The sequence below is a fragment of the Daldinia loculata genome (assembly GCF_022478755.1).
Source record: "Daldinia loculata strain CBS 113971 unplaced genomic scaffold F4817scaffold_22, whole genome shotgun sequence".
NCBI lineage: Eukaryota > Fungi > Ascomycota > Sordariomycetes > Xylariales > Hypoxylaceae > Daldinia > Daldinia loculata.
This window is the reverse complement of record NW_026054876.1, coordinates 92,041-103,561: the sequence shown is the minus strand read 5'-3', so window position 1 is coordinate 103,561 and position 11,521 is coordinate 92,041. Positions and strand designations below refer to the sequence as shown.

Below are 11,521 nucleotides of genomic sequence, written 5' to 3'. Positions count from 1 at the left end.
GTTGTATTCAAGAGATCCGTTTCAAGCTAGAAGCGGACCAACAACGCTGCTATAACAATTTCGAAGGGGAAAGAAAAATGAAGAAACCAAAAGGTGAATAGTCCATATTAATAAGGCCATTGATGTGAATGAATTACCATGACAACCAGTTATCAACATGAATCATGCTAAAACACAAGAAAAGCTTGCGTTTTTAGTGCCCCTCAAGGACCCCCAAGCCAGGCCGTTTTGAGTACATCTTTCATATTCCGTCTAGAATCAGTTATAATGACAGCAGAAATCTTTAACGAATGGTTGTCATTTTATTTATGAAAATTTCTGACTCTGGGGGAAACGATTATAAGAGAAACAGTCTCCAGTTGCCCGCGAGGCGTGGACCACGACTGTGCTGATAACACTTCACTTCTGTACACTGCTCCAAGTTTTCAGTACTTTCGGCCCCATCATTGAGTTATTATGGAGTATCATTGCTGCTGGAGATATTTCGGTATTTATTTCTATACTTATCTACCGAGTATATAGTCTAGCACTAAATAGCGAGCCTACTATGTAGATAAGGCCATTTTGCATGTGGCATGTACAACCACACACGTCTGTATACCACCTCGCCTAATTCCATGCAATCACAATGGTCTGTATCTATATCTAGATTGCCGATCTCTAGGTCCCTGACAAATGATAAGCGTTCGAAGCTCGTGAAGGTGGTGATAAATTCTAGCAAAATGCGTCGTGACTACACCATCATAGGGCACTTATTAGGCAGGCAATAAGTAACAAAGACGATTTTGTGACAGGAAATACTAGCTATACCCCATAAAGAGACTGATACGTTGTCTTATTGTAAGTCTATCAGGTACATAGAAGATCTCGTTTCTAGTAAGTAAAGATACGATGCCCTGAATATGGGACAATGGAAGTCATGTCCAGGTGCAAATAGGTAACATAAACAGGCTCAAGGATTAATAAGGCGAGTATACAGGATTCATTAAAGATATTACCGATAGCGAACTTAGGATATGTATATGGTGATACGTACTAAAGCGACATCATTACAGCGAGAAGTATCAAACTATCGGCTAGCACCGATCTACAAGAGTAAAGCTATTGGCCCGTCTAATTTAAGGAGAAGTATACTAAAAGCAAAACGGCATTGTGATGTATGCCTGAAGTATTGGGTGGTTGTTAAGCGTTATGCTAGGATCGAGTGAATATGCACCAACGTACATGTGCTAGCGAAGAGTCCGATGAAGCATTTATATCGACCACCTACGCCCAGGCTAACTGGCTTGGGACTCCAAGTACCGCAGCTACCACCGTGCAGGAAAACCGAATAGCGTCTTCCTATTTAGGTCTTAATACCTACAATATTTAGCGAAGGCAGACGTGGGCGGACCATGACCCTTGTTGACCTATCGACCTATCGACCTATCATTTGACCTGCTCCCAAATCGTGTTGTAAGATAGGGGTTGTAGGAAGAACATATACCGCTATTTTGAATTTCTTCCTAGGAGATATTACTTAGATTTGTCGAGATAGGGAAAATGAATATTAGATAGAACCGGCCGATGAGTTCGGATCATCGAACGGAATTTCGGGGCCCACACCGATGAGATGCTGTTGAGCATATTTTCTTGGCTTTACCGATGTGTCCCGATAAAGTAGCGGCAAATGAGGTAGGGGTGTAACGCTATGGAAATGGGTGGAAATGACTCGGGAAAGTGACGGACCGCCATCACCTTCGCCATCACCTTCTATTCACATACTACATACTACATGTAATCACAGAGTAACGTAACCTAGGTACAATATAATTATCAGGAACCAACTTAGAGTAGGCCGCGGAGATGATTCAATAAGAGATTTTAGGCCATATGACAGGGCTGTATTGTAGGCAATTACATGTGCTTCATTATTCTCGAATTAAACCCGGAACTTCGATGTGAGATAATTACCAATGTGTTGTAATTAGGTAGCCAACAAGTTGCAATCTCTTAATCTGGGGGTCGGAAGGCTCGGGGAGAGTCTGTAGCGCAGTAAGTATCCGAGACACTGTTCTGTTCGTAAGCTAATGGAGGAATTCCTCATCTTAAAACATGCATTTCCCCGCTGACGAGACTACCTACCTGGCAAAAATAAATAAATGGGAAAATGAATGCGAAATAAGTTGAAAACTTGAAATCTATAGACACCAATAAGCATTGCTGTAAGCGCCTCGAGGATGAGTTGATATTAGAACCACGGGTCACGATACGCATGCAAGATTCTTATTTGCTAGATGCCTCGTTGGAGTCGAGCCGATAGTTCAAATGTTGCGATGTCATCATTACAACTGCTACGTACCGGCGTGGAGAAGACGAGATGTGGTTGGTGGGATGTTGATGGTGGGTCGACTCGTTTATGCACGAGGCAAGACAAGCTTTTTTAAGGCGTCCAGCGCGACAAGCTTTTGTTCTGGGCCGGTCCGTTTTAACCTCAGATCGTGAAGTCGGCCATAGCATTATGGTATATATTATACGTCTCACCTTGATTACTTAAATTCTACAAATTTATATGCATATGCGATTATGGTAAGACTATAAGTATCCTATATAATAACAGATAGATGGTAATAATTTTAACTAATATTATAATTCCTCTTTTCCCATCTTATTGCGTCAATAGTATAAGTAACACAGGGAACGGCTGAGATGCAGTGTGAATTGGCATCTTCTAAGATTCCTAATGATCCTAACGTAATTGAGTTACTACCTACACTAAGGGCACTATGTAAGTCCCACAAAACGCCCAACTACCAACGTCAAATACATATCCTGGCATCGAGAGCGGTGGGTTTAAGGCATCCGGCAGCCCGAGACAATCTGACAGGGGTTTGCATCGAAGCAGCGCTGATCAGGATTCGCAGTACCTGACGAGCAAAAACTGCTTACGAGTAACCTGCTTACTCTCTTTCTTTTTGAATCTCGGGCTTATGAGGGCTATTCTTATATGTTGAATCTTGAATGTTGCGGCTTAGTCCGAATTTTGCTTGCTCGTATCTGGGATTCTTTAACAACACTTTAACAGCACTTACACGATACGATAGCTGGATATACCGATCTTGTCTGTGCGCTAATAGGGTTAATGGGACACATTACATAACATAGCACCCAGCTACAAGGTAACGATCTAACTAATTTAGGTCCTAGATGTACTGTTAGGTACCGTATACGGTAAGAGCCAACTACCTGGGCTTTGTCGGTCATATCATGTAGCCACTTATATGTCTGGTACCTAGACGTAAAAGCAGCGTAAGGGGATGTGTTTAGCACATCAAACCTGCCTATGTTTGCCTGACCTATCAATTTTTGGAATAGTTCCCAGTGCGCACCTGATAACCTGATAATGCGACAGATACTTTGTGTACCTACCTGTTACCTACATGTAGCCCACTTCCTACTGGACACACCTGAGCTGTTGCCTGTATTGCATGAGAATAAAAAAAAAACCCTCGTTTCCCTCAGCTGATAATAGATGGGGTCTATTACCTACCCCCTTCCCCCCATCCCTGCCAGATATTCCTTGGGTCCCCTTATTATCTCATTTTCTTTTCCCCAATTTCCAACCCCCAAACTTGCCAAGAACATCTTTTTCATCGTCTCCTGCCCTACCGTACCTACACAATTATCTACTATCTACCTTCTATCATCCCTCCCTCGTCATTCGCGTTCCTATTCCTATTCCTGTTCCTGTTCCTCAGAACTTATCCCTTCCGTTTCGTTGTTTCGTTATCAATCGTAATGTCTCAACCATCCCTCAAAATAGTATAATGATTATATAAGAGCATGTGTATGTCTTGGACCCCTTTTCTTTTAAGTTCTGTCAATTTCGTCATTATTGTTATTTCTGTCCCTTTTTTTCCCCGCTGCCCAGAGTTGTTTATTATAGTCATTGAAAATCTTCTTGGCACCAGCCGAGCCCTCTCTAGAATCCCTTGGCACACAGCGGCTGACGTCTACTTTTACAGCACTCCAAACCGTCCGGAATGTCGTGTACGTCGCCAAGAGAAAGCTTCTTTTTCTTTTTTCCATTCTGCTGGGCACTGCCAAGAATATACTAGACCATCAAGAAAAGCTTAGCAATCTTGATGGTTGTTGGTTGGCAGAATGACTGATGTTAAATGCTTGTCAATTGACGGGCCAGCGTCGATGAGATCAACGGTGCTGAATGGTGCGTCGCCGGTGCATTCGCGATCGCTGCATCGCTTGTGTTGTACGACGTAACATTACACCGAAATGCATTTTATCAATTCCGCCGTGCCTCATCTACTGCTGTCTCTCATCAATGCCATGCATCATCATCATCACCGTTGTTGCCCTTCTAACAGAGCCTGACACGTGCACTTAATCGAGTTGATACGCTATACCGTAAATGGTATCATGCTAATATTCGAGTAGACTGTTATTCAGCAATCCTAGTTGGACGGGTGGTCACTCGGTTCCCAGCACTATCCTCAGAAATATTACCGCATTATCAGTATGTGTCAAAACTTGAGGAATAGGGAGTATACCTGAAGAGTAAACTTTTACTTACACGTTGTGATAGAGCCATATAGCCTATTCCGAGGATCTACTTCAGAACATCACGACCCTCTCCACTACTTCAGTTTCAACGCCAAATGGGGTCATCCAAGGTCTCCTGTATGTGCCAGACCTCGGCGACGATGACCCGTGTCAGGAAGAGGCGGCAAAATATATTCCATCAAATGTCACACGACAAGTGAATTTGCCACCTACGAATTACAACCTTATTGCTCTAGCGCCGTGGATTAACGTCGACTGTACCCAGTCATTTCTTGCCTCGGCTAGGTTGGACCCCATCCGAGGGATGCTTGTTTATCGTCCAGATAACGATACCAGTCAACCACCAGATATCGACGACGATGCTTGGGACCTAGGAGATGGAGGGATGTGGAAGACGCAGAATCGGTACCCCGTCTATGCGATCCCCGGTGCTTCCGGACACGAGATGATGAGACAGCTGAGTCTTTATTCTGGTGATTTATCTCAAGTCCCATTCAGCAATCAGATCATTTCTACGTATTCTCCAAATCCAGCAGATTACGTACGGGTATGGACGGAATTAACCGTAATTACCGTATCGACGACGCTCCCGCTCTGGGCATTTATTCTGATTATTATTGGTGTAATTATTGCCATCATAGGCAGTACGTCGTTGCTCATGCATTTTGTTCAGAGTCGCCGTCGTGCTGCTTTACGACGCCGCGTGATGCGGGGTGAAGTGAATCTGGAGGCTCTAGGTATCAAAAGGCTGATGGTGCCGATGCATCATATCCTAACTTTCCCTCTATTTACCTATAATTACGATCCGCCATTGCCATCATCGCCTACGTCAGTCAAATCCCCACAGAAGATAGGGCGGAGGTCATCAGAAGGTAGTCGAATACCTGCTAGCGTAAGGATTGAGAAGAGCGATTCGGCCATCGACTATCAACCTACGTGTCTCATCTGCTTAGAAGATTTCGAGTCTAAGAAAACGATCATTCGTGAACTACCTTGCGGCCACATCTACCACCCCGAATGCATTGACGAATTCTTGGGCCAAGTTAGCTCATTATGTCCTTCCTGCAAAGCGTCAATGCTGCCTCGCGGTTACTGTCCAAAGATAACCAATTCGATGGTACGTAGGGAGTTTGGCACTCGGAAGCTAAGGTCTAGTGGCGCGGTGATCACCGTGGACGTCGAAAGAGGTCGTCAGAGGCTATCCTCGTGGAGTAGCTCTGTGAAGAAGCATATATGCAAGATCTCATCTCCGCAGCCGGAAGAAGCTATCGACTTACAAGAGCAACCAAGGGATGATAGACCAAGCACAGTCGGAACGACACGAGATCGTATGCAGGACCTTGTAGTACCCGTTGACGAAACGAACAGCGACGACGGGCGGCCTCAATGCAAGTCGCGTCGCCATACTAGTGGGTCTAGAAGCTAACATATCAATAGGGAAACGCACAGCTCTCAAAGTCTTCCCGGGGTTTAGGTGAAGGTTTAGGTATTGGTCAGATTTACACATTAAAAGATATTGGCATCATATAGCATAATTTGGCGTTATGTTGAAAGGAAATGCATTATTTGGGCTATTGCAAAGCCTACCGGGGGCGTTTATGGGGAATACTGGCTATAATTGCCTCTTGGGCATATGCGGACATTAGGATCTTTGGTGTATGGTATGGGAATTGCATATGAAGACTGCTTGGATATACCCCAAGGTTCGGGCGCGATTCTAAAATCCGAAGAATACAAAGAAACTACTATTGGCTATACTATTGGCTACATACCTCTATTATCTATGGTTGTACAGCGCCTGTGTAATACCACAGTGCGGCTCGTCGCCTTAGAGATGTCTTTTGGAACATGTGTCCATGGTCCGTGCACGTAATCTCTCCAGCCGTATCTACATAAGGATTCGTCATTCTCTTTACTACAACTCCAACAAACGCCGCACACCCTAGAAGTGTCAATTCGAGTCCCTGGAGTAGAAGATCATCTTGCTTGAGAAGAAATACGCCTCGTTGGCCTTCTGCCTCGAAATGAAAGTGCCAGTCATCTCGCTCAAACCACAGTGCAGATGACCTTCCCGCGCGATGAATGCGAATCTCGGTAGTGACGGGATGTCTTCGGCCATGGAAACCCTAGGCGAAACCTCGTCGTCCGAAGCAGAGCCTAAGCTCTTGGAACCTGATCCGGATCCAGGCACAACTGATGACGGCGACGCGGCCGAAACTCGACCTCTCATCATCTGTTTCCACGGCTCAGGCGAGTCGTGCTCGCCGTCGTGGGACGCACTAGCACACACGCTAACCACTATACCTCACCGCCTACGTGTCCTGTTGTACGACCGCGGCATCCTGAATCCTCGCCCCCCACAAGCTACCGCAGAGCTGAGGGAGTATCTAAAAAGCGAGGGGTTGAAGGGGCCTTGCGTGCTTGTTGCACATTCGTATGGCGGCGCGTTTGCGCGGACGTTCTTGGAGCTGGAGGCAGAGAAAGACAATGGGGTTGACGGCAATGTGGAAATCGTGGGCATGGTGCTCGTGGAAACAGGCCAAGAAGGCGGTCTCGATCCCGAGATAGAAGAAAGTCAATACGCGCTCCGGGTCTTAGGCACGAGGCCCCTGAGCGTGGTTCGTGGGAACTCGCTGCTGAGGCAATGGGCGGATCTGGAGGCTGCAGAGGCGAGTGTGTCCGTGAAAGACGGGATGAAGAAGGAGGATCTAAGACAGAGGCGGGAGATGCTGAAGATGTATGATGGGGTGGATGAGCAGATGAAGAAGAAGCAGTTAGACCTTGCTGCGGTGAACGCGAAGAAGAGGTACGTGCATATACCGGATTGCGGACACCATGTTGTGAGAGATCGCCCGGACGTGGTGGCCGGTGAGATCGCGTGGGTGTTGGACAATGTGGGCAAAGTGGATAATACCGATGGAGTGGTAGGAAAAGATAAACGGGAGGATAGGAATAAGGGTAAAGGGGGAGGGAGAACCTGGGAGACGAAAATTAAGAGGATATGGAAGTTCTGTAGAGATGTTACGGGAAGGCTACTTAATAAGTTGGGAAAATGAGTTATTGCTGTTTGAGGGATACCACCGCGTTACTAAAGTTATAAGTAATATAATATGTATGTAGTTCATAGACGATGCTTAGTGTGTTTAAGATTAGGGGTCTCGATATGTTTAAGTTGTGGGCATGTTCACTTTTTAAACACGGCACTAATAGAGTATATAAAGTAGCATTGGCTTGTTTGGAGACTCCATGAAAGGTATCTAACCGTCGGCTCATTTCGGAGGAGGTAATTGATACTAGGAATTCTTACGCTACATGGTGATTTATTATTAATTTGTAAGTTTTTGCACCACACCTCAATTCCATAATCACCAATTGAGATATAGGTAGAGTATATAAAATACATTGAAAATGCCTTATAGGTATTAATTGAGTTATCAATATTAGGGGTTTGACTTTATGCAGGCGATAAGAACTACCGAGTAAACACTAATAGGTGTCGAGTACCTCTTAACACCGTTGCTGTTTGGGATAGTTTATTCTGTCCTGGTACCTGCAGGAGAGCCTTGATGATCTACATACAGTGATAGATAAGAGGTACCTACTACTTCGTAGCGTACCCACTAATTCTCCAATTTTAACGGTTCGGCAGCCTGCAGGTGCGTTAGGAAAACTCAATTACCAGCGGCTTACAGCGGCTAGCAGGCCTCCCGATGTAGCGTGCCGGGTAGCCGGGAATTTTAATTTCTAGCTGGCAGTTCTCTAGCACTCGAATCTCAAATACATACCTAAACCTAAATACCCGTACTTTCCCCCAGCTGCCCAACTTACAATTTCCTCATCCTTGGTTAGTCGCCAAGGAGCCTCAATTCCTGACACATATTTGTATTAGTATTTGTTTCACTAATGCAGTTCACACAGCGCGCGCAGTCAGATCCAGCCTGTTTCAGTCCGCCGTATTTCTTGGCCCACGTATCTTAATAATATCGGTAATGAGTCGATAGCATTCCTATTGGTTGTTGGTTGATAGGGCTAGAGAAGTCGAAAGAGGGCATTCATAACATTCACCAACTCCCTCCATGTTGGTTGAAAATGTTCAATGGCAGGTCCTTCACCAACCTCACGACGCCATAATGGCCCTCTTTCGACGGAAGACGCGCGTCTTCGCTTCATTGTTTCTAGTACTCGTATTATATCTTTTAGTCGGACTTATCCCCGAGCACCGCGATACCCTCTTCGGCTTTACCTTCGTTAGGACGAGTTACAACTGGTCTCAGCAGCAATTGAAATATCCTATATCGGAATATGTGCCTCTACCCACCGGTAAGCCTCTTGCGCTTCCCAAAGTCCAACATGCGTTCACCACCGATACGAGCCCCGAAGGTGTTGCGAGGGAGGAGGTCCTAGCGAGCCGGCGTGCAGAAGTTAAAGCCGCGTTTGTAAAGAGTTGGACTAGCTACAAGAATGCTGGTTTTGGTTATGACGAACTTATGCCGGTATCAGGGAAAGGGAGGGATGCGCCTGGTTTTGGAGGTTGGGGAGCTACGCTTGTCGATTCTCTTTCGACACTCTGGATTATGGGCCTTAAAGACGAATTTTACGAAGCGGCCGCCGCAGCTGTGACCATCAATTGGTCCAATACGAGGGATACTTCTTGCAATTTTTTCGAGACTACCATTCGACACCTTGGAGGGCTCCTGGGCGCGTATGATTTGAGCTTGGAGACGGCATTACTCGAGAAAGCCGTCGAGCTTGGCGACATGCTCTATATGGCATACGACACGCCTAACCATATGCCGCCGTTCTGGTTGGACTTCGATGATGCGAAAGATGGTAAGCAAGAGGCCGGATATCATGACCCGTCTGCTTCCGTCACATCGTCGTCGCTCGAATTTACTAGGCTAGCACAGCTTACGGGAAACAACAAATATTATGACGCTATAAACAGAGTGACAATGGTCCTGGACGAATGGCAGAACAAAACAGTCCTACCCGGCATGTGGCCAACATTCCTTGACTTTAAACAGTTACAGCTAGACAATGACAACAGCTTTACGCTTGGTGCGCTAGCGGATAGTCTTTACGAATACTTACCGAAAACGTTTGCCATACTTGGCGGTCTTGAGCCAGTGTACGAAAAGCTTTACCGCGGAGCGATGGATACTGTCATAAAGAATTTACTGTTTCGGCCGAAGACGCCGGATCAGGACGATATACTTTTCACTGGAAATGTGTACGTATCTGATGATACGGGACCTCACCTAACCGCCGAGGGACAGCACCTCGCGTGCTTCGTCGGCGGAATGTTTGGGCTCGGAAGCAAGCTTTTCAACATCCCGGAACATCTCGAAATCGGCGAGAAGATCACCCGAGGCTGCGTGTGGGCATACGATGCAATGCCTACCGGGATTATGCCCGAAATCTTCAACTTACTCAAATGTGAAACGCTGGATCCGTGTGAATGGGACGAGTCAGAATGGGAAGATCAATCGAATACACAGTTAAAGAAGGGGTTCACAAGTGCACGTGACCCGCGGTATCTTCTACGGCCAGAAGCAATCGAGAGCGTATTTCTAATGTATCGCATGACCGGCAACCCCGAGTACCAGGAGATGGCGTGGAGGATGTTCCAGGCGATTCGGAAAGCAACCGAGACTGATCTGGCCTTTTCGGCGATTCAATCCGTTAGAGATGTCGTCACAGTCAAGACAGACTCTATGGAGGTATGTTATTGTAATAAATATCACGAGATTCTGCATTTCGACTAACATTTACCATAGAGTTTCTGGATGGCCGAAACACTCAGGTACTTTTACTTGATATTCTCCTCGCCGGATCTTATTAGTTTAGACGAATTTGTCTTAAACACGGAAGCACATCCCCTGAGACGACCTAGATGAGACGCGCAAGGCTCGTTTTATCTTTAAGTTAGCAGCCGCTGTTACGCATAGGTAGCCGATATTCAGCTTACCCCGGATGCATTGTCTCCGCAAACCGACTTAAAGTGCGGTCCATACCCCTTGCCATTTGTGTGAATGTAGTTGGTGGAATAACTTACCGTTATGAGGTGTTGTGAAACGGTCTCAAAGGGAGACACATTTTCGAAGGTTACGTTCATATATGTCAAGGTGGCATATGATTGATGATCGAAGGCCATGTATATCGGGCGATGGGGCGTACATATGGATAGACATAATGCTACGATAGACTTAATGATAATAATACCCAACGAACACCTCCGGAAATAATAGATCGCGCTTGGGTAGCAAGGAGAATTTCGGTCTAATCGATTTTTCTCATAGCGCCACGACGCAGACGACCCTCTTCCTCTTGTAGACTACGATCTGTAAGGACATATGCATACAGATGAGGCGCAACTTGATGTGTTGGAAGACCGGTGAGTCACCTTTGCCTGATTTGGAGACGGTGAGTGATGAAACGAGAAAAGAAAAATAGAGATGGATGTTCACGGCACTGCATAACAGCGACGGAAAAGAATTTTTTTTCTTGGCGGTCCTTCGGCTCTTGCGGTTTGATCGACTGCATAGATGCTCTTTTATTGTTTGGAGATGTGTTGCCACAACTAAGCATGCATGTAATCATGTTCCTTGATTCAATGTCTTACGCTCGCAGCGAAATGCTCTTACCAATCAGGACGCGAATGGTTTCGGGATTGATACCTTGATTCTCTTCACCACTATGCATACTTAGGTAGTCACTCAGATATGTATCATGGTATGATTGAAAGTACGGGCACGGGCCGGTGCTGGCATGACGATCCCCCGTCTCTCCCATCTAACTAAGAACCCCGTTCTCGACGGGCAGGATCACGACAGGGATTATATGCCGCGTAGAGAACGTTCTACCTATACCACAGATGCACGTAGTAGGATAAGCTAGTAATATTGTAATAACTTGTCTTGCTATGCGGCGTATTATGCACTACTCTTCGTCATTTTCGGAG

At 45.9% G+C, this 11,521-nt stretch overlaps 3 protein-coding genes across 3 annotated transcripts; all 3 read left to right on the top strand.

Moving 5' to 3' along the window:
* The first annotated feature begins 3,552 nt into the window (after positions 1 to 3,552).
* Positions 3,553 to 6,347, top strand: F4817DRAFT_336425 (uncharacterized protein). The gene is made up of 4 exons (XM_049303156.1): positions 3,553 to 3,826; positions 4,005 to 4,029; positions 4,435 to 4,513; positions 4,583 to 6,347. The coding sequence occupies exons 1-4, from the start codon at positions 3,823 to 3,825 to the stop codon at positions 5,984 to 5,986; spliced, it is 1,512 nt and encodes a 503-aa protein (XP_049159374.1). The 5' UTR covers positions 3,553 to 3,822; the 3' UTR covers positions 5,987 to 6,347.
* F4817DRAFT_336420 (uncharacterized protein) lies at positions 6,348 to 7,855 on the top strand. Its single transcript, XM_049303155.1, has one exon. It carries the CDS (start codon positions 6,639 to 6,641, stop codon positions 7,614 to 7,616), a length of 978 nt encoding a protein of 325 aa, XP_049159373.1. The 5' UTR covers positions 6,348 to 6,638; the 3' UTR covers positions 7,617 to 7,855.
* Positions 7,856 to 8,344: 489 nt separating this feature from the next.
* On the top strand, positions 8,345 to 10,790 carry F4817DRAFT_336419 (glycoside hydrolase family 47 protein; the record flags this gene model as incomplete). The annotated part of the gene is made up of 2 exons (XM_049303154.1): positions 8,345 to 10,280; positions 10,338 to 10,790. Coding segments are annotated over exons 1-2 (1,760 nt in total), but the record flags the coding sequence as incomplete, so codon positions are not given.
* Positions 10,791 to 11,521: the final 731 nt, after the last annotated feature.